The sequence below is a fragment of the Tauraco erythrolophus genome, chromosome 14 (assembly GCF_009769465.1).
Source record: "Tauraco erythrolophus isolate bTauEry1 chromosome 14, bTauEry1.pri, whole genome shotgun sequence".
Classification (NCBI taxonomy): domain Eukaryota; kingdom Metazoa; phylum Chordata; class Aves; order Musophagiformes; family Musophagidae; genus Tauraco; species Tauraco erythrolophus.
The window spans coordinates 23,217,461-23,245,299 of NC_141478.1; the positions used below are offsets into that span (position 1 = coordinate 23,217,461).

Here is a 27,839-nt window from a genome sequence, read left to right on the forward strand (position 1 = left end):
CCGGCACCCCACCATGAGCAACCTCAACAAGGACACCGAGCACACCAACGGCAGCGGCAACGTCGAGGAGGAGGTGGGCACCCGGCCCGGGCAGCGGGGACGGGGCGCGGTGGGGTTGGAGTAGCGGGGATGGGGCGTCGGGGGGGCCGCGGAGGGAGCGCAGCGGGGAGCTGCGAATGGGGCGGTGGGGATGCGGCACCGGGGCGTCGGGGAACCGGGGCGGGATCGTGGCGCCGCGCCGTAGCCGGGAAACCGAGGGCACGGCGTCGGGGCTTGACCCCCGGGGTCGTCGGGGGACTGGAGCTGGGATGTTGGGGGCCGCCCTGGGCTGGGGAGCCGAGGTCGGGACGTGGGAGCCGGAGTATGGAGGCGTCGGGGATGTGGCTCTTGGGGCTGAAGCCCCGCGGGCCATCCCGGCGAGGGGGTTAGGGGCTGGACGGGGGCTGGAGGCCGGGCAGGGCGAGCCTGAATGGATAGCTCGGTGTCCCTGTTGCCCCGCGGGCGGGGGACTGGCAGGTCCTGGCTCCCACCAGCCTGGCTACGGGGAAGGTGTCCTGTCCCCCAGTCCTTGTGGCTGGAGGGCACCGGGCTCCTGCATCCAGGCACCGCTCTGCCCATGTGGGCTGCTGAGGACACACTTGGACCATAGTGGTGGAGACTGCTCTGCTCCCAGTGTGCTGGTGGCCTTGTTGGGGCCGGAGGGCTGTAAGCCACCCTGCCAGCAGTCCCCTTCCCTTGGATGGCCACTGCAAGCCGGAGCCTGCATGCTGCTGGACCCTATGCTGGGAGAGCTTGCAGGGGTCGCTTGTCCATAGCCACATGCTGAAGCCAAGCTCATGGCCCTGCACGTTTGCCTTTTGGCTGTCGGACCTGCTGGCCGGGTGGTAGCATCGTTGGTAGTGAACCGCCTCTCTTGTCGTGCCCCTCGAGCCGGCGTTGGCGCAGTGGGTCACCAGCCGCCCTCCATCTTGGAGACGGTGCTGGAAAATGCCTGGCAGTGTCTTGCTGCAGTCCTCCGCGCCTCGCCCTCGGGACCGGGGAGGTGCTCTGCCCCCTCCCCTCGCTCTCCTCCAGCGCGCCGTGCGCTCGCGCCGCCGCAACATGGCGCCTGGTTTGCTCTGCCACCCACCAGGGCCGGACGGTCTCCACGCACCAGCTGTCTTGAGGCCATCGCGCCCACTGGTCTTCAACCCTGGTGCAGGGGGACCCGGGTAATGGGGTGGAATGGATTGGTAGGCAGTGGCTGTGGCGTTTCTGTCCCCCGTGTGGAGCAGGGCTTAGGTGAAGCGATTGGACACGGCTGTGATGCTGCTGGTGACACATCCCAGCCTCACTGGGTGGCACTGGTGTGGGTGGGTAGAGAGACCGAGCACCTGGGGCCCTGCGCCACTTCCCCGCTGCGGGGAGCCTCGGTACCAGGGGGTGTCGTGGGCCACACACGCGTGCGCAGAAGAGTCAATGCGGCTCCTTGATCCAATTATTCACTGGCCTGCAAAGCTCCCTGAGGTCGATGCTGCTGGGATGCACCAAACTGGTGCTTCGTGGGTGGTGGCCAGGCCAGCTCTTGCTGCCGGGGCAGAGCTGGCCTGTTCCCCGCTGCCGGGTGGTGGTTTGGCGACGTGGGTGCTGGAAGCTGTTGTGTTTGGGGAGCCTGGAAATCGTAGTCCTTTGGGGAAAATGGTCCTCCCTAATGGGATGCTTGGTGGCCGGAAAACCGAGTTAAGGATTGCATCCATGGGGCAGGGGTTGAACAGAAGCAGCCCCTGCATTCCATCGTGCTGCCTTTGGGTGTGTGCGGGGAGAGGGACGGTCCAGTCCACCCTGCTAGATGGTCTGCAGCAAAGGACTGACCGCCTTGGAGGTGGTGGAGGATGCTTGGGAGGGCTGGGACTCATGGAAAACCCTCTCTGCACCAGGACCCAACACAAATAATGCTGTGGGTGATGAGCTGCAGGTTGGGCTCTGCGGTGGCTGCTCTGAGCCTACAGGAGCTCTCTGAACACTTGTTTTTCCTGTATGTCCTCCTGGCTGACCAGGAGCCATTCCTCACCGCAGAGGAGGCTAAGGATGGCACAAGGAGTCTTCAGGGTCCCGGCATGATCCGAGGAGCTTAATCCCACAACCCACCCGAATTCTTGCCCAGAGCTCCCCGTGATACGGAGCGGTAAACACGTTTAGCGCAAAGTCGGATCCTTGGGTCTCACCGTACGCAGAAGGGTGTGCTGGAATATCTTCCCACACTGCGTGGATAACGCCGCCAGATGCCGCGGACACTCCTCCATTCCTGCACTCCCCCCCCCCCCCAGCCCCCGCCTCCTTCGCTGCCTCCCCGAGCGTTCGCAGAAGGGCACCGTGTGCCCTGGATCCGACGGGGCCAAGCTCCCAAATTCAGCCTTTCCCTTTATCTTATCTGCACGCCCCTGGATCTTGCAGCCCCTTCCTGCCCGGTGACATGCGGAGGACAGGAATGCCTCTCGCTCCTCTCGAGGTTGTTAACGGGAATGTTAAACAAACAGGGCCTAATGTCAGTCCCTGCTGTTCCTCACCAGACACCTCCCCAAACCCGGTCCCTCCCCGCTCGCTGCTATCTTCTGTTTAGTTTTCCAGGCAGCCGCCGATCTGCGTGACAGCGTATGTCCCGGCGTTCCCGAGGGCTGCTGCGAGACGGGCGGCTGCCGAGGTGCTGCGCACCCCCGTCGCAGGCAGAGCTTTTTCCAGCAGCCAGAGGAGCTTCCTTGCTTACCGTGGACGCTGCGTGTTGCGTTCGTGGCCGTGCTGCAGCAAGGACGGCGTGTGTTTGCCCCACTGTCTTGGGCAAGTGTTGCTTCTGCTCTGGAAGTTCATCCTTGCTCTCCTTTCGGAAGTTGTAGGTCCACGGGGAGGGAGGGGAATCTGGAGCTGGATGTCTAGATGTCCAAAGTAGGTGGCTGAAGTTTGTAGTTATCCCATGTGTCCTCTTGGCCCCTTCCCTCTAAATGACAGTGGCTGGTCTTAAGGGCCTGCTTGGAGCTCCGTCGTGGTAGAGCTTGGACATTGTGGACTGCTGGATGTGGAAAACATCAAATGTGAGGGTTGTGCTGGGTGGGCAGAGCCCACATGAGGACCAGGAGAAGCTACCTGGCTAATCTCTGCTAGGAGAGGATTATCTTCCCTCTTGGTCCATGGCAAGGCCGTGGTGTTACCCATTAGGGTTAGATGCCCCGTTAGGGGATGCAGAAGGCTGCCCGCTCCCAAACAGCCTCCTCAGTAGCAAGTATGTCATCCCTGGCCTTCCTTAGCTGTTGCACGCCAGGGCTTCTAGAACCACCCAGGAATGTCACTGGTGAGCGGCCCGTGTTACGTGCTGGATGTCTGTAGCCCTTCATGGCCTGGTGCCAGGCGTCTCTTGATTTCTGTAATCTCTGCTCGAGCAGACCTCGATGCCTCTTGTGTGCATGGACTCTCGCTCTCTGACTTGAAACAAATAAGGTTAATGTAATTTCTGAAGTCAAACGACTCTCTGATGCTGCTCTTTGCTAGGAAGAACTTGAGGGTGTAGTAGTTATGGTCACTAATCTCCTTGTACTTGGCCTGCCTGAACCAGGATGGTGCTTCAGAGCTGTTCTCGTGTGTCGTAAAAGTCCCCTCGGTGTTAGATGCAGCTTTCTGTTAGTGACAGATTGTTGGCTGAGCAAACACCCTGAAGTCACCATGCACGCAGAGGTTCTGGGAACTGGTGTGTTCCCAGACCTCCTCTTGGTCTATCAGTGAGTTGCTCTTACTGGAGGAGGGATGTGGGAATCTCCCTGTTATCTCCTCATGTCCTGGTGCCTCTGTAAATACCCTGTGAAGGAGCTTCCTCCTTTCTTGCTCTTTCAAATCTAAGTTCTAGACATGAGTCTGAGTTGCTTTGAGCATCAATATCCCAACTAGTCCCCGTGATGGGGTAACCGTTCTTCCTCCTGCTGCCTGACTGTGTAGCTGGTCTGGTAAACAAGACCCAGCTTCAGAAATGAGTCTTCCTCCTTTGGCTAATCTGAGGAGTTGCTGAGCAAAGCTTTCCCTGCTTGGCCTCAAAATGGAGGGGTTTCAGGTGGTGCTTGCAGAAGTTAAGATGGGCCAAACCCAAAGGTTCCCTTGCTAGCGAAGGACTCTGCTTTTCCCTCATCAAAGTAGGAAGGATTGCCTTGGAGATGTCTGGAAGGTATCTAAGAGTGGTTCAGGCTTTGCTGTCTTTCCTCATGCCTCTGCTAGAGGAACTGGTGCTGTGGGAAGTCAAGTATGACTCGTGCTGGAACTGGTAGGGAAGGCTTTGGGAGCCAAAATGTCCTTTGGGCTTGCTGATCTTGACTGTACCAGGTCATGAAGACTGTGCTACTTGGATCACAGAGCAATGCTGCTGTCTGTCCTGGACCTCCGAGTGCCTGAAGCGAAGGCTTTGGCTTGAAGCCTCACCAGGGCATAAGTGTGGAAGTGAGGTGGTCAGCACCTTGTCTCCAGGAGTACCAGGCACTAGCTGGGACCCAGTAGCCTTCTCAGATCTGGAGGTGAGCTGTCTTAAAAGCATGTTCCCAGGGATGCCTGTGCATCATAGGCCACCCCTGGAGTAGGAAAGTACCTTCTGCAGCACCAGCCCACGTTACATGAGGATGGCTCATGCGGTAGAGTAAGCGGAAAGAATTCATTTGTGCTTTGAAAGACCCGTGTGACACGTGGGATGGCTGAAACTGAATTCCTCCTGCGCTGCGAAGTCGGACGTGGTGAGGGAGCAGGGTGGTGGGATGCAGCCCTGCCACTGGAGCTGCTGCTGGACCTGGGCCCTATGAGGTGCGTCAGCATAGCGGTGATCCTGAGCCAGCCCAGCGTGTCTGATGAGGAGGGACCCTGGGGCAGACAGTGGTACCAGCACCGTGAGGAGACGCGTGCCAGGTGACCCTGCCCTTGGCATGGCAGAAGTGGATGCTTTGACCACTACACCGCAGGGTCATGGCATGGTTGGGAGGCTGCCTGTCCCAGGGCCTGCTGTCCTCCTCAGTTCAGTCCCATGAAAGAGGGGTGTTGTGATGCTTTGGATGATGGCTGGATGGCAGGTGAGTGTGGAGCTAGAGGCTTACACAAGATCTGGGCTGCTCTTGGTGTGTCTGGGGTGGTGAGGCTTTCTTTGGTCTCAGCTCATCCACTGGCTCTTGCTTGGAGATGGGAGCAGGGATGGTGCTGAGGTTTGCTTTGTCGGTCTGTCTAGTGAACATGGTCTCGTGCACCTGGTCCTGTGGACAAGGGCAAGATGTTGACCTCTGCTGTGTGCCCTATGGGAAGGAACAGTCTGAAGCCCAACTGGCCAATTGTTATCCTGTGGTAGGATAACAGGATAGGCAGGGTGGCAGAGCATAGAGATGAGATTCTGCCTCCAACCTTGTCCTGATGTGCTCAGTGTCTGCTGGGGTGGCTTTCTCTAGAGGACAGTTGCATGGGTCTGAGTGTGCTGGGCTTGCACATTGCTCTGCTTGATCACTGAGCTTGAGCTTACTTGGCCACATGCTGTGGTTGCTGGAAACTCAAGGGCCCAGTAGGGCAGGCTTACCCATGCAGAGGATCTCCAGCCCTGCTGCTTAGCCCAGAAGAGGCTATGGAAGTGTTGCATCTCCTAGTTTGGAATGGTACGTTCCCTCCTGTGCTGCCAAGGATGTGGTGATGGGTTCTTGCATTAGTGTGGGGTCAGGTCTTGCTATGTGGCTGTGTGTCAGAAGCTGATGGCCTGGAGATGTGTGTCCCTCCCATCTGCTTTTCAGGACAGGAGGCCAGTGTCTGTCTGAAAGTGTGACTCTCCTGGGTCACCTATAGCAGTGGCTTGATGTGCAGAACAAGCTATGGACTGGGAGAGAGCACCCAGCTCCTCTGGAAGGTACTGGAGGAGGGAAGGAAGCTTCACCTTCTGGGGTCTCCTTGGCCACAGCAGGATGCCAGTGGGGAACTGGCTGGGACACGACCTGTTTCTAGTGGTGGCCCTAAAGCTTGGGCTGTGTGCTGTATCCATTCTTGCTGTGTGCTCTGCCCTGCTCCCCAGGCTCTCCTGGGCTGGTGGGCTCACCTCTGCCTTGCTCTCTATATTGTACAGGCTGGGTTCCTACTTGGGGTCTGGTGGGGAGAGTGGTGCAGAGGGAGATCAGGGCATGATGCTGGTTAGGGTTGGCTTTTCTGATCCGTTTTTGGGTGGCACAGCCCCTCCCCACTGCCTCATGGCCCTGACTTGCCGAGAGCTGGGCTGATGCAATGGCGGCTCAGTCCTGTGGATGCCTGGTGTCCTACTGGTGTCCCCAGAGGTCTCCCTGTGATCGGGGTGAGATTCCAATAACCATTGTCAACAGTGGAGAGCAGCTGTAACCTTTCAGCTCGCTGTCACTTGGGTTTTGTGGAAGACTGGCTTGGTGTTGGGCTGTGGAGATGCCAGGCATGCGCCGTCGGGCTGTGGCATGCCCAGCGGTGTCCTGCCCCAAATCAAGTTGATTTGAGGAGAGATTCATATGCTTCTGTGGACGTGTCCTGGCTCTGTGGGCAGAGGAGGTGGTGGCATAGGACTGAAGAGTGCCCAGGGATCACCTTGTGGTGGGGCAAAGCAGAGACAGATGTAGCTGCTTGAGGACCAGAGGTGAGAATGTACTCATGAGGGTCCTCAGGAGCATCCAAGCCAATGTCTTCTGCTGAGGGCGGAGACTGGCAGGAGCTTGTCTCACCTCCGTGTCTCCTGCCAGGAGAACAAATGCTGGGGTGTGGGCAGGAGGGGCTGGGCTGCAGCAGGCTTCCCCAGTGTGAGGGCTGTCCCTGGGGGTAAGGTCCATGGCTTCATCCGATGGTGCAAGATGTCTGTAGGTTCTCCGAGCATCAGAGAGCGGCAGATGTGCTGCGGGGTCCCTGGAGCCAGAGGCTCAGTGCCGTGGGCTGGGTAGCACAAGCATGGATGTGAGCGTCCTTCAGCACGTTGGCTATGATACACACAAGTGTCTCCTCCAGCTGAGCAGACCTCTCAGCAAGGTGGAAGAGCGATCAGGATGCTCAGCTAGCAGCTCCCTGAGCTGGGGAACTGCCCTGTTGGGACAATAATCTCTCTTGGAGTTGTGGGGCTGGTGTCCCCAGATGTTTCAACAGCTGTTGAACCCCCACCATGGCCTAAGCCCCCCTGGGTACCATCCTTTCCATGAGATCCAGCAGAGACACAGGGGATGAGACTTGGTAGTGGGGAGTCTCCATTGTGGAGCTTCCTCTGCTGGGGCCATGGACTATTCTTGGGTGCTGCCCCGTTGTGCCCGAACTTATCGGCTTCCATGTGCTTCCTGCTCCTCCGGGCAGGGGTTTAGTGCCTCTCCCTGCTTCCCCCGCGCTCCACCGCCTTCCTGCCCTGACCACAGTGGCAGCTGAGCCCCGTTGTCATCCCCCTGCTTGACACGGGGGAAGAGCGATGCTGGGGAGGGGCTGGTCCAGCTATGAGCAGCGTCATGCTCGTCGCCCCGGCCGTAGCGGCCGGAACGCTTGGGCTTGTTGTGGTCAACCTGCCTTCCTCCCCTCCGGGCCACGATGTTGGTCCTTGGGCGCCGTAGGTGCAAAAGGCTGATTTCGGAGGGAAGCTGGAAGCTCTCCTTGTTTCAAGTGCTGGGGGAGGTTCAAGACCCTCTTTCCCCTCTGGGGATGGGTGAACATCTTTCTGGCGTAGGGGGGATGCCCTGTGACTGCTCGGGGCTTCCTGGCTGGAGCAGCTCCTGGCCTGATCCTGCACTGGGGCTCAGTGCTACCCTACCTGCCGGCCCCGTGAGCCACCTGAGGACATCGGAGCTCTGCCGGTGCTGGAATTGCGAGCAGGCAGCCAACACTTGCAGCCTCTCTGCTGTCAAGCCCTGCTGGTGGGAGGGAAACTGAGGCACATTAGCAAGCCCCTTCCCCTTGGGAGGCATGCTCCATGGTGTTGAGGCTCTCCTGCTTTCCTGCCAAGCTGTCCCTACCACAGACCAGCCATCTCTCCCCTCTGTGTTTCACAGAATGGTTTGGGTTGGAAGAGACCTCAAAGATCATCTAGTTCCAGCCCCTCTGCCATGGGGTTTTCCTGGGAGTTTGATGTGCTGAGGAGCAAAACTGCCCAGGGCTGGGTCCACCTGCTGCAGTGCAGGAACCTCACAGCCCCACATCCCGTATGGGGCAGTGAGATGAGGGTGTCGTCCCATTTTTTAAGCCTTACGCCCGGGTTCCCGAGTGTTTCCCTCCCTGCAGCCCTGTTTTGCAAGCTCTCCTCCCTGCGTTTCGCTGCCGTGCCTTATAAGTCCTGACTCCTGGGGCAGCCGGCAGCCTCGCTGCATTCCTGTGGCCTCGCGTCAAGTGGCCCTGGCTGCGTCGTGGTGGCCAGGGCTGGGGCTCTGCATCCCACCCCTGGGGCTCTGCTGGTTGCCCCAGGTGTCTGAGAGGCATCCCACTGGGATGCTCTCCCATGGGAAGAGGTGGAGCCCATATGCCTGAGCTGCTGAGACCACAGGGGTGGCTGCCTGGAGCAGGGACTGCCTTTGGATGCTGTGGCAGAGCTCGTCCCTGCCCTCAGCAGGATGGCACGGGGCTCCCTTCTGCTGGTGGCATGGGAAGAAGGCTCAGTGGACGTGTTGGTGTGAATGCGTGGGAGATGGCTTGTCTCCAGAAAAAAAAATGGCATGTAGCTGGGGGTGGCTTCCTGGAGAGGAGAGGACATCCAGCAGCACTGTGCGGATGAAGTGCTGGAGCATGTTCCTGCTGTAGCTGTCCTCAGATGTCTCCTAGCCACTGGTGGTACAGGCTTGCGTGCCGCAGGCGCTGGAAGCGTGGCCTCAGGACCAGGTCAGTGTTGGGGGGCTGGAGTGGCCACAGCTGTGCCAAAGCTGGGCTGTGGGTGATGCAGCTAAAAGACTGATCTTTCAGAAGAGGAGGGTCAGCCTCAGTGGCTTCTGGGAGGATTCGGAGCAGCCTTTTAACAAAAGCCCAGTGCTGGAGACCTACCAGAGCAGCCTTGCTGGAGGTGGGTACTTGTGCCTTTGCTTCTGATGTTTCTGACACAACTTGACCCTTGCTGGGCTGCAGGACAGTGTCTGACTGTGCTCGAGACTCCCTTTCACGAGGTCTTGTTCAAAAGCAGACATGGCCAGGAGATGTGGGTGTTGTCAGACCCCTGCTGACCTCCTGGCAGTGTTGGAGCTGTGGTAGAAAGAGGCAGGTGTTGCTGCTTGACTTCTTTAAAGCCTTGGTGCTGGATCCTGGCTGTGCCCCCACGAGGTGTGTGTCTGTCCTGGGAGACACAGCTGTGTAAGGGCTGCTTCAGAGCCATCGAGGACTTGAGCCCTAAATGGGTTTGTCCTTGTCCCTCCCCCCTCCTGCGTGGGAAGCTGTGCTGGGACCCTCCCTCTCTGAGAGATGGCCTAGATGGTCTTGTCTCTCCTGGCACCAATCCTGTTTTCCATGGCTCTCCTCCATCTCCGCTGAGTGTTTGGATGGGGGACATCCCCAGAGGGGGCAGGGACAGGGAAGGAAAAGCGTTTTCTGCAGGGCCTGCAGCAGGATGACGCCGTGGGGCTGTCCTTGGCAACAACCAATCACTGCCCCGCTTCTCTCCATGCATGTGTGTCCGGTTGGGATCAGTCGTCCTGGGTGAGATGGGGTGGTTCTCACCTGGTACCTCGAGTGGCTGGTAGCAGAGTCTAAGAGCGAGCATGAGGACAAGGTATTGCTGGAGACCTGCTTCTGCTGTATCTTCTCTGTGCTCCTGTGGCTTTTCCAGCTGCTCTGTGAGGAGGCTGATTGTCTACATGGATCTGGTTTTTGGTGGCCGGGGATTGAAGCAGGGCAAGACTGTTTCAGCAGAAGCCTACTCTGTCTTAATGTGTTGAGGGCAAGGGCTGGAAGCCTGGATTCATTGGCTCTGGGTGGTCCTACTGGCCTCTCAAAGCCTGCAGGACTTGGGTGACTGGAGAGTCCCACTTCAGTTAATCTGCTGGAAGATGCTTGTCCAGACCCTGCTGCCCTCATCTACGGGTTCTGCTCTTTGGGAGCAGGCAGAGGAGGCTGGACCAGGGCTGCCCACAAGATGCTCAGACTGTCAAGTTGCCTCCTGCTTTTCTCTTGTGGGATAACCCCGATCTCCTCAGCTTTCTGATTGCTGCAAATCCCGTGTTTACACCAGATCTCAGAAGCGATCTCCCTCTGGCTTAACTCGTGCTGTCCCTCAAACGGATTGCTTGGGTGTCTCACCAGCCTCACCCTCTCTTCCCTAAATAACTCGGTCTCGCTTTCCCCTTATCCTTTTCTAGATCACTTATGGATGTGCTGAATTGCAGAGATCTGGGAAAACGAGCCACTTGGCCTCGTTGCTGCTCCTAACGAGCCGTTCTGAGCAGGGACCTTGGTTGGTCTGTCTTGAGATCCTTTGGGGAGCCTTGTTTGACGATCTCAGCTGGTGGCATTTGGGATTGCTCAGGCTTTCTTTGGGGTGATGCCAGCCCTCGGTGGGTGCTGTGGGTTGGCTGGGATCGCTTTTCCAGTGCTGTGTATGGGAACAGACTGGACTTGGAGGCCAAGGAAAGCTTTTGGTCTGCAAGAGAAGGTCTCCTGTTCCCATCCTTGGCAGCAACTTATGGGGCTGACATTAGGAGCTTGTTACTTCTGACAAAGAGCTTTCCTGGGCACCTGCGTTCCTCCGTCCAGGCTGTTGTAAGAGCTCTGAGTAGCTGACTTCCCCTTCCCCGAGCAACCGCGCGTCTTCCATTCTGTCACGCCTGTCGCAAGGACTTACCAAGCAACACATCACGGGACCATTTAGAGACCCAACAGGGATGCAGATTTCTATCTGCTTGGAAGAAACATCCATTCTGGGGTCTGAGCACGCTCAGATCCTGAAATATTGAAAAGGGATGATGCTCTCACATGGCTGAGGCACATGTGTGTGCCGCCACACTGCGCAGTCCTCCACTGCAAGCGATGGCCACACGTCTTCTGGGAATGCGCTGCAGGCACTCCGCATAGCTCATGCTGAAGTGCAAGTGCCAAAGTCTTCGAGGCCGCCAGCAAGCCAAGAGACGGTGCTGTTGCCCGCTCTTTCTGGGCATGAGGTGGCCCTGGAGTGATGCATCAAATGAGGGGCTGGGCTGAGTGGAGAGGATGTAGGGACTGAGCTTGGGCATGGGAAGTGTTTCTGGAGTGCTCCAGATAGCATCCTGCTTCCCTAGGCAGGGCAAAGCAAAAGCAGAGGTGTGTGGTAGGGCCACCCGTACTGAGGGGTCAGGAGAGGGGACAGGAAGGATGCCAGCGTTGGAGGGAAGGATGCTCAGTGGTTGCATCCTGCAGCAGTCTTGAGATGTTCCAGGCTGGAGAAAGACTTTACACACTAATATGTGTGTCTTAGCACGCATGGAGAGCAAGAGAGGCAGAGGACCCCAAGACTTTCATGATCGTTGTTCATCCTGGAAGGTTTAAGCTGTCCCCTGAGTTGATGTGAAGATATCTCTGTCCTGGCAGAGCTCTCCTGGGCACAGGAGCTCAAGGAGGTGTGTGTTTTCTCCTGTAAATAGGAGAAACTTCTCTGCTTGGGGGAGTCTGAACCTGGCTGTCCCCAAAGAGGTACAGGGTGCAGAGCCTCTGCTGCATGGCCTTGTGTTTTCAGGTGGCCACTGTCTCCAGCCCAGGAGTGGGGCAAGTGTGTGCTGCTTGCTTTGGTGGCCAAAGAGGTTTAATGAGGTGTCAGATACAGCCCACTTTGTCTGGGGGAGGGGAAATGGCTGAGCAAAAATGTGGGAGCAGAGTCCTTCTGTCCAGTGAAGGTAATGGGTCACTCCAGACTGGAGGTGGGCCAGGAGATGGGCTCTGGCTTAGGGCTCCTGGTCCTGCTGCATGTCTTGCAGCTCAAAAGCATCTGACACTGTTTGGGGGCCGTTTGGGCATCAGTGCTGTCCCATGACCTTCTTGGGGCTTGTCTGGGGCGGGCTTGGTGGGTGACATCTCTACGCAATGAAAAGTGAGGAACACGGAGCTCCAGCTCATTCCCATAGTCTTCTGTCTTCCCTTGCCTATCTGTCAGTGCTGGTTGAGCTGTCCTCTGGTCCTTGTCAATGATGACTTGTGTCTCGGTGACCTCTGTCCTGCATAACTTCCCTTTTCAGCTCTGTGCTGATTTACAAGAAGTCTCAACAGCTTTGTCGTGATGCTTCCTATGGAAATAGGCTGCTGGCCAATGTCTCCCAGAGCAGGGAGAAGGTGGCCATGATGGTCTGACAGTTGAGCAGAGTTCTCCTAGGCCATGAGCCTTCAGCACTGTTTCTTCTTCCTGGCTATTCATGTGAACTATTGTAGATAATTTCAACAGACTATCTATTGAAATCTTCCTCTGGTACTCTTGGTACATGGTGGACTTGGTACATGACTTCTACAGCTTGGAAAGAGCAGGGGCCTACGTGGACCTGGTGCAGCACAGCTGGCTTTCAGCTGATAGCAATGGAACAAATGCTGTAGGAGCTGGTTTGGTAGCAGCTTCTGAAGGGTCTGATGTGTGTTGGTGAAGGAGCTGGGGCGGACCCAAAAATCGTCTTCCCAGTGATGTTCTGGGGCTTTTGCAGAGGTCAGAAGATGCGAGTGTAGCAGTGAGGTGTTTTTCAGAATTGAGGGCTGCCTGAATCGGTAGCTGAAGTGCCAGGGTAGGCTGAGGAAACGAGGTCTAATGTATGATCGGTAGAAAGAGCTAGAGAGAAAACTGGCGTTTGTACTGGTCTTTTCTGGACCTTTGGTATGTGTCAAACTCTTGTCTAAGTGCTTTTGGCAGCATATGGTCTTCTAGAAGTCTTCTCAAGTTTTAGTCATTAAGGTCCAGTCAGACTGTGGGGCTGGTGTCCAAGCCCTAATCAGTCCAGACTGTTCTGAGACTGAGTTTTGGTGAAGATCTGAATCCTTTGCAGCAGGGAGGAAAGGACTGGGTGTAGTTATTATTCCGGACAATGCTCCTCTGATGTAGGGAAGCGTTAGTACCTTTGGTGCAAGGTGTCCTACTCTTACTGCACCCAGCTTCTGAACTGCACTCTGCACCCCTGCTTTGGTGCTAAGCATCTCCTTTCAGTAGACCTCGTTGACCTCTCTCCTAGGTACGGACGCTGTTTGTCAGTGGCCTTCCTGTGGATATCAAGCCCCGAGAGCTCTACCTACTCTTCCGACCGTTCAAGGTAAGAAAGTCTTCAGACTTGGTCTTTGGTGGGAAAGATGCTGTCTTGTGGCCAACCTTGCAGCAAAGATCTCTGTCAGAGGGAAGTAAGGATGAAGTGGGAAGGCAGGTCCTCTGTGAAAGCTTGAGGAACCTGGTATCCCATGGCTTGCACTCAGCTGGGTAACCCCTGGAGCTTGATGAAGGCTGCTTGATCAGCCCTGCAGCCCAGCTGGACCAGCCTTTCCTTGAGGATGTGACCTGGTACCCTAACTGTCCATCCTTCACTATGTCACCACATGGGCTGTCCTTGGGGGAAGTGGGCTTCCCTTGTTTGCACTCTTCCAGCACAGGGTGCTCTGTAGGCACTAGCCAGGCAGGGTGCTCATCTTAGTAGCTTGAGGAAGAGCTGGAAAATGGGATTTCTTCCCAAAGGGCTAGCTGAGATCTGCTCTGCCCTTAGACCAATCTCAGTCTTCTCCTTTGGTGGGAAGGAGACATGTTAATGTACCAACTGCTGCAAACCCTGTCCTGCAAAGGGTTTGGTGCTGCAGTAACTCCGGGAGCTGTCATGCCGTGTCTTGGTTGTAGCTTGACTCCTTCAGGAACCTGATGCTGACTTGCTTTCTTCCCTTCTCCAGGGTTATGAAGGGTCACTGATCAAGCTAACTTCAAAGCAGGTACCTCCTTCTTCCAGTGCTTGGGTATTTTTGGCTTTTTGCTAGAAAACCAGACGTGCTGGGGGGGAAGGGGAGGAGGCACAGACGCCATTTCACTGCGCAAAGCATTGTCTGTATTCAGTGCTATATATACAGCTGGGTTCTGCTCATGCCCACCATCTTGGTGGCCCCAACCTCTCAGCAGGTGTTGAATGGCTCCGTGTCTTCTATTGCTGCCCAGGACCATGTGGGCTGGGGGAGACCTGGTGCTTTAGTCTCAAACCCTGTGCTGTCAGAAACCTTCCCCAGACTCATCCTAATCAAGGCAGGGCAAGGGGTACCCTTGCTGGGGGCTACTAGGGTAAGAAGTGCCTCCACACGTAGGAATACCAAAGCATTTTGGTGTGGTGAGAGCAGACATGGAGCAGGAATCTTGGGATGGTGACTTCAAGCTTTGCTTGAAGGCCCTCTGCAGCTTGAGATGGTTTCTTCTGCTTGCTGTAGACTGTCTGGGGCAGAGCGGGTGGTGGGGCAGAGCGGGTGGCAGGGCAGCCTGAGGAGCTGGAAGAGGCTTCCAAACTGAAATGAGCATTATTTCTTTTAGCCAGTTGGTTTTGTGACCTTTGACAGCCGGGCTGGCGCTGAAGCAGCAAAGAACGCCTTGAACGTGAGTACCTGATGTGCCGGGAGGCCCCAGGGAGAGCTGGGAGCCGTGTGCCCTGCCGCAGCTTGACCTGGAGCTGTGGGCTGGAGTGACGCTTGGCTTGTCCACAGCATAGCAAGGGTCAGGGTGTCTCAGCTGTGCCCTCGGGTGTGGAAGCTAAATGGTCCTGCAGCATCCCACCATGGAAGCTGGAGAGCTGTTTAAGGCTGACATCAGCCTGAGCAAACGGATGCAAAAAGGTGTCGTTTCTGACCACTGGAAGATCGCTCTAGGGCCTCTGAGGGTGTTGAGAAAGAACAGCTACTTCTTTTCTGGAGCTGGCATGTACCTCCTTACTCACAGTTGGCCTCTGATAACAAGATCCAGGCTGTGAATCCTGTTCCTTATCCATTAAGCGCTCCCCCTGTATGAGCAGGAGTGGTGGACTCAGAGGACTCCCTTGTTCGTTACCGGTGAGTGTCGAGGTGTGGCCAGAGCTACTCTGCAAGGAGCTTTTTCCTCCTGCTGCCTGTACCGAGTGCCGAGGTGAGGGCTCATCCTAGCCTGACTGCTTGGCTTGACCTTGGCTTGGAGCACCTGAAGCAGGCAGGTCTTCTCTGGGGAACCAACCCTTAGCAAACAGCAAGGTCTTGCTTGGTGCTAGTGGTCTTGTTTAAAGCCTCGCTTTACCAAATTGCCTGATGAAAAAAGTGTGTGGCAGTTCAGCAGAGCAGGTCCTTGTCCTGGACTCTAGTCTGCCAGGACTTCTGTAGCCAGAAGGCACCCGCTTCATCAGAAAGGAAGGAAACCAGCCTTCCCATGCTGCCGTTTCCGTGGGAGGACACGAGGCAGGGTCAAAGCTGTTTGGTACAGGCTCTTCAGCACATTGACAGCACTTCCAAACTGCTGCAGCTCAAGAAAGACATGAAGATGGTCAACATGGCAGGCACGGTCCAACACTATCTCCATCCCATGTGGTCCTGCAGAAGTTAGTGGGATCTAGGCTGCTGATCTGGTCTGATGCTGATAGTGTCTCTGCCCAGGCTGGCAGTAGATGTAGGAGCTCCAGTATAGCTGGGGTTATCCCAGCTCCAGCAGACAGGTTTTTTTCCTGACCAGTGTTGGTAGCTATCACTGCTCTGCTGGTTGGTGAACTGCACATGAGGAGCAAAGCCGTGTCCCTCGTGCTGGAAGCAGTGGCCCTAGGTCAGCTGAACATCGAAATACAAGCGTGTGGGAGCTGGAGTGTTGCAGTGAGGTGACAAAAAACCCCTGGGCTATGTGACTGCAGCGTGATGGCCTTGGTTGCCTTGTTGGGCTTTCCTCCATGAATAGACACAGCCTGTGCTTAGACTGGAGACTTCACCTCTGAGACATTCCTGTGTTTCCTTCTGTGACAGGGCATCCGCTTCGACCCAGAGAACCCCCAGACCTTGCGGTTAGAGTTTGCTAAAGCCAACACAAAGATGGCCAAGAGCAAGCTGATGGCCACGCCAAACCCCACCAATATCCACCCCGCCTTGGGCGCACACTTCATTGCACGGGACCCCTGTGAGTATGCTGGGAGGCAGTTTGAGGTCATGGCCGGTCCGGCCTGGGAGATGCCCAACGCTGGGAGTGTTGCCAAGATGGGAAGGAAACCATGTGTGCTCTGGCTGAAATCTGCCTGCTGCAGGAGGGCCGGCACGTTAGGGTTGCTGGAGAATAACAGACTTCTGGCCAACACTAGAGATGTTGGGAGAGCAGAGCTGGTTTTGGTAGCTCGAGTGATACTAGCAGCCCTTTAAACCATCCGTGGGTGTGAAGCAGAAAGGACCATGTGCCCTCAGCATGGCCTGGTGGGGCGAGCAGCCCTACTGAGGCTTGCCAGGCAGCCTGGAGTGCGGTGCTGAGAGCCTGTCTTCTGTCCTGCCATCCTGTGGCACCAGCCCTGTGCTGCGTGCCAGAACCAGCCTGCCCAAAGCTCGTGTGGGGTGCTGAGCAGTGATGGAGCATGCTCCTGGCAAGGCTGGCAGGCCAGAGGAGCAGCTGACCACAGAGATGCTGCGGGTGCTGTATCTTAAACCTCGCTGGGACGGCACTGCAAAGCTTTAGTGTGGGGCTGGAGATCCTGTCCCTGAAGCAGGCTGTTGGGGCCAGCTACTGAGACTCTGTCCCCTTGTCTCCTCCTGTCCAGATGACCTGACTGGAGCGGCTCTGATTCCAGCGTCCCCGGAAGCGTGGGCTCCCTACCCACTCTACACCACGGAGCTCACCCCTGCCATCCCCCATGCCGCCTTCACGTACCCGGCGGCTGCTGCTGCGGCCGCCGCTCTTCACGCTCAGGTGAGTCGCTCCCCGTGTCCCGTGCCCGGAGCCGGACTCTCCTCTCTCCCGCTGCCCCCGGTGCTCGCTCCCACGGGTCTCTGCTTGGCTGGTTCAACCCTTGGCTCCTGGGCAAAGCCCCCTCCCGGCTGGAGCGCGTGGGAGGCCCCCCCAGCCCTGGGCGAACCGCGGGGGAGAGGTCTACGTGGCCCAGTGCGGACGGAGCTGGTCGATGATTTCTGACCCTGCAGGTCCAGCCTGCTTCCCTGCTAGAGGCAGGCGGATGGGGCAAGTCAGGGCTCGATTTGCTGGTCCCCGTGGCTGGAGAACTGTGGGTGTGGGGCCACTGGGAGAAGACGCTACATGGCACCAAGTGAGATAGGTAAAAAAGGTCCTCCTTGAAGTCGCAGTGAAGGCAGTGGGCTTAGCTCTGCGCTGGAGCCCCCTTGGGCCAAGCGACTCGTGCTTTTGGAGCCAGAGGGGGATGTCCTGCAGGAGAGGAGCAGTCAGAGCTTTGCCATAGCGAGGAACTCTGATGGTGGCGAGCTAGAGAGGGTCACTCTGCATACGGGCCTCTGGAAATGCTGGTGGTGGTGCAACCACCTGCCTGGTGTCCCAAGGGCTGTGCCTGCCGACAGCTGGAGGTGTAGGGATGCCTATACTGGTCTGACACTGGAATGTTTTAACGTACTGAGGCCAACAGCCCTGCTGAGCATGAAGTCCCTGAAACCACGGAAATGCAAAGGGAAAGCCAGGACAGAGAAGGTAGTCTCCTAATTCCAGGTTAAGATGCGTGGTTTGGAGCACTCGCCCCTGTCCCTACCCTGCCTGGTGTCACCAGCCAGCTGTGCTCTGCCTGCTTTGGCTTCTGCTCCTGTAGTAATGCCATGGGGGGACTAGGGCAGTGGGGCTCTGGGCTTAGACCCTGTGACATCTGCTCTCTGTCCTGCCAAGAAGGGTGTTTAGCTCCACACTTCCTTGCTTAAACTGAAAGGAAGAGCTGTGTCCTCTCACCTTGTCCACCTGCCTGATGGTCAGCTCAGCTGGCCCTTTGGCATTCTCTTGCTCCTGCAAGCATCTTGACTGCAGCTGCCCAGCTTCAACCCAAGCTTATTTCCCAAATGCAGTATGGAGGCACTGGATGGATGCAAGCTCCTGGCTGATGTGGGCTTTTCCATCCTGCTCCTCATGCGCTTGCAGGCCCCTGCTGCATTTGCTCTTCTACTGGTGAGCTAGTGTTGAGCTGAAGCTCCTGCAGAGTAGACATGAAGTATGTGGGGCCCAGGGCAGGACCAGGCACTGGCTTGTTCTTCCAACGGTCTCCAGAGCCAGGCTGCTCTTTCAAGTAAGATCGTCCTTCACTGGGAGGGTTGTGCTCACTGATGTTCTCCAAAAGTTATTGATGGTGCCCACAGCTACAGGAGCATCTGAGTGTGCTCTGCTCCTGGGCAGCTCAGGAGAGCAAATGTCTTCCCTTCCCTGCTCCTTGTGCGTAGGGTGGTGGAACTAAGAGCTATTGCTGGTTGAGTTGCCTCTGGCAGGAAAGAGCAGGAAAAAACCCCTCTGGCCTGGCTGAGGTGAAACCAGCGCTGTAGGTCCTTCAAGGATGACTATCAGTGACTGTATGGGGACCCTGAGCATAAGGTTTATATACTGAAACTTTATAGTATATGATAGAGGAGAAACCCTCTGCTTTAGGAGAGCAGAGTTTATCAAGGAGGCCTTCAGCCAGATCTTTTCCCTCTGGGGTCATAATTCCTGCCCTCCAGTTGGCAAGCTACTTGTTCTGGACAGACAGCTTAGCTCTCAAAGAGGTTATCTGGTCTGAAGAATGACCCTGAGGCTCCGGGGAGCTCCCTGTAGAGGTAGGACTCTCTGCCCAAGGAGGTCCATCAGTGGTGACGTGCCCCTAAGCCTTAGGGAGCTGGTGTAGCCCCCCCAGACTGTGGTCGTGGCCAGACCCAGCTCTCTTCTGAAGAAGAGCAGCCGGCTGGCCGAGCAGCTACAGCTGCTCCTAGCTGTGTCGTGCTGGAGCTGGTGGTGACCTCACAGGGAGACATTCTGGCGCAGTATACATCACCAATAAAGTTTTATGGGGTTAAACATTACTCAGGCTGGCAGCTCCGGGCTGCCCGGTCTCGGAGCTGGAGCCCTTTCCCTTGTGGAGCCGAGGCAGGGTGGAGCGAGTCGGGGAGATGACTTTTGCTCACAAACTGGGCTAAAAGGTGCAACCTTGCTCTTGGTGCGCTGGAGCCCTCTGCTCTCGCTGGTGGGAGCTGGCTCACCTTGCTGGCAGGGTGGTGGGCGTGTGGGTTGTTCTCCAGGACAACTGCAGCTCTTCCTCCTCAGACTGGTGTTGGCTGGAGGACGTTCATGGGGATGGCCGGAGCTGTAGCAGCTCTACAGCCTTCAGTCCTGGAGCGGGCATGGAGTTGGAGGCAGCAGCTAAGCTCAGAGCTTGTTGCAAAAGGTTTAAACCCAAAGTGCTCGTCCTGTCGCAACCCTGAGTTCAAGCGTGTAAGCGAGCGGGAGAGGAGGTGGCCGCCCTCTGCGACGCGCCGACACGGCCTCCTGAAGAGCTGCCCAGAGGGCCGGCAGGAGTGACGAAGGGCAGGAGATGGCGCGAGGCTGGCCTGGCCTCGGCCGGTGCGCTGGGAGCCGTCGGTAAGCTGCTCGCGGATGAGACTGGTGGCTGCTGCTCCCGGCACCGCCGCGCCGTGGTGATGCTCCCGGCGGGCACCAGGCTGCTGTAGATGTGACCGTGGCCTGAGCCAGCGCAGCCAAGAACCTCTACCTGTGGGGACTCCATTGACTTTAAGATTGTCCCATCTGCCTTCTCACCCTCCCACCCTCTCTCAAATCCCTCCTTTGATGTCCCTAGTGAACTCCAGCCATGATGCCAGCGCAGGCTAGCCCTGAAGCTCAGAGCTGTCCCTGGAGATGGGACGCCCTAGTGATGCCTTATTGCAGCTAGTGGAGTGGCTGTACTACAGCTCCATTCCTAGAAGTGTTAAGCATGATGGCAGCCACGTCTGGAAAGACTGGTAAGGTAACCATCTCTCCTCCAAGGTGCACCATGGGATTTGCAAGCTTCTGCCCATCTCTGTAGCCCGTATCTCCTTGGCAACCCAGTGCATGGGCCTCACGCTACCCACCCACCAGAGCCTGGGGAATGAGATACCAGGCCTTCTTTCTAACCCACATCTCCAACTTGGCAGCACATGACATGGCACACACAGCATGGCACCATCTTACATCAACTCCTTCCAGCTGAGCCAGGCTCAGCCAGGTCCCGCCGGTGGGAGGGGAGCAGCCCGGTTGAGCCGAGGCAGAGACAACCCTGCCACTTGGCATGAAAGAAACCTGGTTTCTCCCCAACCACGACCCTTCGAGGGCAACCAGAAATACACCTTGACCTCACTCCTGGCACACGGTGGGGGAGGTGAGTGACGTGGTAGCGACAGCACACGACTAAATTCTAGCGGGCACGTTAGACAACAGCACTTGCCAGTCACTTTGTTCCAGAATTGCATACCGGGACAGACCCTGCCCTTAATCATGGGTCTAATCTCACCATTTTCCTCTCCAGTTACTGGAAACGGAGCGAGTTCCTACCTGGAGCTTGGCTTCTCTCTTGCAGCCTGAAATCACAGGCAGGATGCAGGTCTTGCGAGCCGTAACGAAGGGAACTGGCAGCCTGGGAGAGATGGGAGCGGTGTAGGAGACTGGGAGTTTGGGAAGAGGGAAGGTGGTCTGGCCCAGGACTGGTTGGCAGGGAGGATGGTTGCTGTGGTCAGCTCTGAAGGAACTGAGTCCTGGCTTGCTTCTTGCAGTGGTTCTGAGTAGGCTTTTTGCCTCTGTGTGATAGTGATGTTGGGGAAAAGTCATTGGAGATGGGGGCCCAGGTGTGCCTTTGCCCTTGGAAGACTGTGGGTGCAGAGCTCCTGGTCTCCTGGGAAGATGAGGAGCTCTTGACACAAGGATAGAGACAATGATGCACCTTGTCTTGTTCTCTTTGGACGTGGTGAACAGTTTCATCCATTGCCTGTGTGGTGGAGTTGGGCCACGTTGTGTCTCTGATGTGAAACCACTTCTTTTGGAGTGGCTCCAAGCCAAGCTCTGAGTGGGCAGCAGGAGGGACCAGGGACTGCTGATGCTCCTGTAGCTCTTCAGCAGAGAGATGCTTCCAGCTGTGGCAGCATCCCTGGTACTTGCCTGACTTGCCCTGGAAAGCAGGGGCTAGATGCAGGTTTGTTTCATAAGCACATGGGTGAGGCTGGTGGTGGTTACCACATGGTGCTTGGAGGAGACTAGGCTGACACATTGGGTACCCAGAGCCTGGGAGACCATCTGTGGTAGATGCTTCCAAGGCAGGGAGAGCAGGTCATGGACTGAAAGCTCAGAGCTGCCCATCCTTTTGGGTGTGGGCAGCTCAAGGTGCCTTGGAGCTTCCACATTGCCGCTGCTGGCTTTGAGGAGATGGTGGATGTGGGCTTCTGAAGCTGGGACCTGTCCAAGTGAGTGGTGGGTAGAAGGAGCAGTCCTGGATCATGGCTATGTGGTGGTGATGGTGGTGTAAGAGCCCAGCAGGGCCCTGAGGCTTCCCAGCACTGAGCTGAGGCAGAGCCCATTGATGGAAGGGGAGGTCAGTGCTCAAAAAACCTTTTCCCTCTTGTTTGCTGCCTGGGCAGGCTCAGGGCAAGCTGGATCTCCTGAGCAGTGGCTGCAGCTGTGGATGGACACAAGGCAGGTCCCAGTGGCTGTGATCTGGTGCTGGCTCTAGAGAACTGGGGATGTGATGAGATCTGCTGGGATGGGCTCATGTGTTGTGCTCTTCCTTAAATACCATCTCCTGTTGAGATGCCGCTATTTGCTGGGGGGGTGACCACCTGGGTGCCACCAGCCTGGTTGAGCCCTGGAGCACTGAGCAGTGGCCACCATGGAGATCTGAATCAATGGAGATCCTGCCTTTGTGCACCGCTGACCTCTGGACTGACTTCATGGTCCCATCTGCAAAATCTCCTGTACTTCATGTTGTGGCAGCTGAGCTCTGATAGACCCTCTCTGGGAGAGGGGGCTGGAGACAATGCCAGATTTTCTGTGCCTAGTATCTCGTTGCCTGTTCTTTGGGGCTGCCATGTGTAGGACTTGCAGGATTATTTTTTCTAGATAATCTCCAGATTCCTGGAGATACGAAGCACTTCTCAAGACCTTCATGGCTACAATGCTTCCCTAAACTCTAGTGACTTGGTGCTGGCCAGGCAGCCCTGAGCAAGCTCTCCCCACAGCAGGTGTTTCCATCTGGCCAGAGAAAAGCAGGCAGGAGATGCTCTTAGCTCTTCCAGGTAGCTGCTGAGCAGCGATTCTCCCTAAATCACACCTGATGGGTGAACTGGACCAAGACAGTGTCAGAAGTGACTTCCTGACCTATGGCCAGCACCGGCTCTCCCTGGGTAGTTCAACCCAAATAAAAGCAGCACAACTCGTTTCTGCTCTGGGAAGAGGAGAAGCATTTGTTCGCTGAGGTCTGCGAGAGGGGTATGTCTCTGAGCTGTAGTGTAGGTGGCCTCAAGGCCCAGGGTGGGTACGAGGCAAAGAATGGATGCCTGTTGAAATGCCCCTTCTAAGCAACAGGATGGATCAGTGCCAGTTGTCTTCTGTGGGCTCTTCAACGTGGTGTGAGATGATGTACTGGTCCTCCAGCCCCATCTCGCCGTAGCCACCTGGGGAGAGCTGTGCTTGCCTCGACTGCAGCAAGGTTCTCTTGGTGGTGGGCTGAGCTGCTTGGGTCTTGCACAGCGTGCCAGCGTTTGGATGCCCATCTCCTCAACCCAGCTTCCTGAAAGACCCTGAAAGTGGGTGGCTTGGGTGAAGTGCCTGCTGCTGAGACTGGAAGCGTGTGTCCAGAGAGCACTAATGGATGACATTAGTGCCTTATGAGTGTACCTTTGCAGGCTCTCCTTGCCTGCCCTGGGCCGTGTTCCCATCAGCTGTGTCTCCAGCTGGAGGAAAGGCAGGCCATCCGAGCTGAAGGTGGCTTGAGGATGGATCCATGGATTCAGTCCTCCCTTCCTCCCTCTCTCTTTTTCCTGCCGAAGGAATCGCTCTCCATAAGGACAGTGGGCAAGACAGGAAACTGAAATTCTGAGGGTAAGTGGGAGAGAGAATGGAGGACTTGACAAGGAGGGCACAGTGCTGGTGGGGTGTTTATCTGCCCCACTTCTGATTTCTTTGTGATTTTTAGGTAGTGCTGGTCTTGTGCTGCAGCAAGAGAGACGCTCCTTGCTTCTGGATGTTTCACCTGGCCTCTGGAAGGTGGTGGGCAGAGGCATAAATTTCTCTTCTCCAGCCGTTTTCTAGGGCAGATGTTGAAGGCGGCAGCACAACGCTGGCTGAAGTCAGCTGGCGGCGTCTGTCTTGTCCCTCCGGGTGGGCGAGCAGGAGATGTTTGCAGTGGTGTGGCCAGACTCCTTTCCAACTGTGAGCTAATGCAGCTCCAGAAACAACTGCGTCTCTTCCAGTAAAAGCCTCCCTTGCTGTGCTTTCCTCACCCAGCGTTGGACATCTCCATTCACTCTTTCTCAGCTTCCTCCTGGACAGATGTGTAGTATTTTGAGAGATAACGGATCTTCCGAAAGCCCTCAGAGAAACTTGCTCCCTGTAGGGAAGTCCTCTGGTTCGGCCTGACAGGTTGAAATCCTCTTGGGACAACCCTAGGCAGCCTCTTGTGGTGCTGATCTCCTCTTCCAGATGGCTCTGGAATCCTGGTGTTTTCAGAGCCTCTTCTACTCCCTGGCAAAAGCAAAGTGCTCGAGCCACTTTGAGGGATGTGGACAGTAAACTGCCTTGGCAGGTGCCGCTGTCCTACGGAGCTGCTGCCTCCGATCTGGTTCTTCCAGCGCTTTCTGCTGGTGTTGGAAGCATCCCTTCCAGCGAGGGGGTGTTCCTGCCCCATCCCATCAAGCCCTTAATCTTTCTGTGGGCTGAAAGACCTGGCAGGTGGTTCCCTCACCCTGCCAGCGTGTCAGAGCCTGGGCTTGTACCCAGGATCATCACCTCTGCAGGAGCTCCTGCCAGCCTGGGGGCTGTTTGGATTTGTGTGTACGAGCATCGGAGACCTGCAGGAGGAAGGCAAGGAGAGACGGTCCGTCGGAAGTGGAGGTTTGTTAGTGCCAGAGCTACGAGCAGTATGTGTTTTAGGAGAAAACCAGGATTTCTGTTGAAACTGGAGGTTCTGGTCAGGCTTGGGGTGGGGTGTGCACGTGGGGCAGAAGCTGGCCCAGAGCTCCTGAGGAGGGGATGGAGAGCCACCAGGCTCGGGGCGCGGGGCTGGGAGATGGCCATCTCGGGGGCGCGCAGCTGCTGTGCCTGCTTACGTAAAGCCGCGCTGCTCGCGCCGAGCCGGCGTGGGATGGAGGCAGCAGCCCCGTGAGTGCAGGGGGGAGTTTCCTGTCGCTGCTGGGCAGGAGGAAACTACTTCCAGCTGTCGAGGGGAGGAGTGCTGGAGTGGGAGACTCTGGCCAGGGAGGAGGACCACTGGCTGCTGAGATGTGGCTCTGCTGAGCAAGCACCTCCTGGTGACAGGGCTTGGGAGGGAGCGAGTAACCCTGGTCCCTGCACTGGTAGCTGCTGTGGTGGCCCCATGAGGTGTTAGTGATGCTGCTGCCTGCACTGGGCTGCCTTCCTGGCCGTGTCAGTGCAAGGAGATGACCATACCTCAGAGCAGCGTGGTGGCCTCGGGCTGAGGAGAGAGGGTGCAGCTGAGCTGGGCTAATGGAGAAGTGAAGGCATGGTGTGCGTGGCACCAAGGTCAGGTGCCAGGTTGATGAGACTTTGAGCAACCTGGTGTAGTGGAAGATGTCCCTGCCCATGGCAGGGGGGTCGGAACGAGATGATCTTTGAGGTTCCTTCTAACCCAAACCATTCTGTGATTCTAAGGTAGCACTTTGGGCATGGCGCTAGATGGGACTCCTCACTGGAGAGGAGGGTCTTGGTAATGTCCATGCCCTCAAGTCCTTCCAGCCAAGGCTGGACTGACTGGAATGCACCTGGCTGCTGTGAGGCCAGCTGAGAGCTGAGCTGTGAAGGTGTCTGGCCAGGAGTCTGACCAGTTCAGTGTGCCTGGCTACAGACAGCTGCCTCCAGCATGGATCTGGTGCCTGAACAGGAGCCTGGGATCCAGCAGATTTAACCTGATGGGAGGTTCCTGTGAGGACAGAGCCTCTGCAAACTTGCAGACCCCCTCCTATGGGGGGGCATCACAAGAGGAGGGATTTGAACAGCCCCAAGCACAAGCTCAGGGACCTCAGTTACTGGCATCACCCTTGTGATGGAGGGAGGACTTGGCCATGGCAGGCAGCTGTGTTTCTGGGGGATGCATGCCTGTTGTCCCCTCCAGCTCCTGTAAGGAGGCTGCAGTGTCAAGGTCTTGGCCATTTGCTGCATGTCTCTGTATAAAGGGATGAATGCAAAGCCAGAGGCTTTGCACCTCCATCAGTGTCAGAATTTGGCTTCTAAAGAGGTAAAGGGAGTAGGGTCTGAAGGGACCCATTGAGGATGTGCCTAGCTTGGAGAGTAATCCAAGGGCTGCCACTGAGTCTCTGGGTGTCCTGGTCTTCACCATGGTCTCTTCTGAAGACCTGTGTGCAGCTTCTGGAGGTCTCATGCAGATGGGGTTGGGGATACAACTCTGCATCTCCACTCCTGGATGACTTTGCAGCAAGACTTGTGTTGTGTGGGCCATCCAGTGCATCGGTCAGGCTTGCTGCTAGGTGGTTAGAAGCACCTACCTCTTGTTCCCCCTCATTGCCAGCTGTCATCTCAACCTGGAGTGGCTTTCTTGATGTCTCTTGCATGCCTACAGCCTGCAGGGAAGACCTGGCTCTGGCAAGAGGCTGGTGGAATCGCCCTTGCTGGTGTGACAGGAGCGCATCAGCCATGTCAGGGTTAGGTGAGCTCCAGAGCCTCTGCCAGACTAGATGCTTTGGCTGTGGCTGTAGCTCTTCCTTTGCCCAACTGACCTGGGACTTTGCTTCAAGAAAGTCTGCCTGTCCTTGGCCAAAGGTCCTTCTTAGTGGGAGAGTGCCATGCGTGGGGGTTGGAGCTGGTCTGGGAATACTGTTTTTTCTCTCTGGTCTGAGTGGTGCTTGTTCTTGGGAGGGGAACATCTAGCCAGACTTATTCAGGCAAGGGGACAACCTTGCCAGGGTGGTCTGGCAAGGGGAACAGTTTACACTGGGTTCTAGGGGGTTTTCTGCCTCTTTTCTACCCATCTTAAAGCAAAGTTCATCATTCTACTGGTACCCAGAGCCCTGAATGTACCTGCTGCTCTTGATGCCTGTCTGCACTGAGGCTGTGCTCTCCTCCCACCAGCTGGGGAGGGAGAAGATGGGGGGGTGACCACTGTGTTTCAACTCCCCTTGCCAACAGCAGCAGGACCAAGCTCCGCTAGCTGCTCCTGCCACTGAATCTGTGCTCAGTCAAGTGGCACAGACTCATCTCCTGCTGCTCTCGGGCAGGAGGCTGCTAACTCAGCCCAGCCTGACGTTATTGGTCTTGCAGACCCAACGGAGAGCATCTGGATGCCTGATGCTATTCTACTGGACGTTGGCAGGTTGCTGCATCTACTGACAGGCTGGAGAGTGTCTGGTTACTGTTCCCCTGTCTGCTTGTTGGGTCCCCATCCAGCAACCCTTCCTCAGCAAGGAGCAGGCCTGAGCAGGAGATGTGGCAACACCGACCTGCCAGGGAAGCCTCCAAGTCTTGCTGGTTTGCAGCTCTACCAAGTTCTTACTGTGATGTGGTCTACCTGGAGCCTCTTCTGATGGCTGGGCTGTGGCTTAGGAAACTTCATGGATATCTTGTGTGATGGATGAGGCAATTCTTACCCGGTGTGTGTCACGCAGAGGTTGTTTGGTTTAAATGTGTGGTCTTGAGATGCCTCCTTCTGCTGGCTGAGGACAGAGCGGCCACCCCCCTGGGGTGCTGCATGCCCAAAGTGAGCCTTCTCTGCCCTGCCTGAGCCTGAACAGGAGGAAACATGTAAACTTGGGGTGTGTGGGGGGAGTAGGAGCTTGCTGGGGGAGAACAGCCCCTTTGCACACACTTCTGCAGTGGCAAACTTCATAGATAGCTTGGTGGTGAGGAGCTTTCCTAGCTTGAATGGTGATGTCCTGCATGTTGTAGTGAGCTGGGGCTGAATTGGTGAATTTGGGGGCTGTCTTCTGGTTACACCAAGAGGCAGAAAGTACTTGAGATGTTGAGGCAAGCCCTGAGATGGGGTGCTAGCTTCCTTCTTAGACATGTGGGATCCTGCCGTGCTCCTTAAGGGAGGACCCAGCCGGGTCCCAGTGCCTGGTGAGCCTCAGCCTGTCCTTGTGTGAGCCCAGAGCCGACCAGTGTGGGGCTGGCACGCCGGGTAGTGCCGGCACGGTGCAGCCCCAGGTTGGGATGCTACTCAAGTAGTGTTTGGGGCTCATCTGGAACCTCCTTTCCCGTGCTGGAGACATCTTTACTCAGTGGACCTTGTGCAGGGCCTGAAGGAGCTGAAGGTTTGGGCTCTAATTGGGATAATCCCGGATCACAGACCTCTGGCGTGGCTTTCTTTTCCAGATGCGCTGGTATCCTCCCTCTGAAGCTACCCAGCAAGGATGGAAGTCTCGTCAGTTTTGTTAGTTCGTTAGTAAGTAATTAATTACTCTCGGAGCCGGGTCCTTGTCTTGCTTGTCCTTTGGCTCTTGTGGGGAGGAGGGAGAGGGGCAGGGGCTCAGCCCCCTGCATCCACCCAAGGATGTGGCTGGGTTACACTGGTGGGTGATGGGGCCAAATCCATCCCAGTGAGAGCAGGGACACCCGCCAAGCCCCAGGCTGGGGAAAGGGCTGCGGGTGCCACTCGGAGAGCGGATCCGGCCAGCCCTGCTCACCGCCATTCCTCTCCTGCAGCGTCTCTCCTCGGCTTGTGTTTCCTCCTCCCTGCCTCTCCGCGGAGGGATGTGCCAGGGACGATCGCTCAGACGCCTCTTGGTTTGGTTTGCGGCCAGCGGACAAGGCGCCCGGCCCTGGCGCGCTCCCC

At 56.7% G+C, this 27,839-nt stretch overlaps 1 protein-coding gene across 1 annotated transcript; it reads left to right on the forward strand.

The window, feature by feature from the left end:
* On the forward strand, nucleotides 1–27,796 carry RBPMS2 (RNA binding protein, mRNA processing factor 2). The gene is made up of 8 exons (XM_086620369.1): nucleotides 1–73; nucleotides 13,107–13,184; nucleotides 13,804–13,842; nucleotides 14,426–14,488; nucleotides 15,865–16,015; nucleotides 16,641–16,789; nucleotides 27,380–27,449; nucleotides 27,710–27,796. Exons 1-7 carry the CDS (start codon nucleotides 14–16, stop codon nucleotides 27,440–27,442), a joined length of 603 nt encoding a protein of 200 aa, XP_086476495.1. The 5' UTR covers nucleotides 1–13; the 3' UTR covers nucleotides 27,443–27,449; nucleotides 27,710–27,796.
* Nucleotides 27,797–27,839: the final 43 nt, after the last annotated feature.

What these genes read in the sequence shown, in the direction of transcription:
- RBPMS2 (XM_086620369.1), top strand. Translation starts at nt 14, where the DNA reads ATGAGCAACCTCAACAAGGACACCGAGCACACCAACGGCAGCGGCAAC. An exon ending in GCGGCAACGTCGAGGAGGAG is followed by an intron (nt 74 to 13,106) that starts GTGGGCACCCGG and finishes CCTCTCTCCTAG; the next exon opens with GTACGGACGCTGTTTGTCAG. An exon ending in CTTCATTGCACGGGACCCCT is followed by an intron (nt 16,016 to 16,640) that starts GTGAGTATGCTG and finishes CCTCCTGTCCAG; the next exon opens with ATGACCTGACTGGAGCGGCT.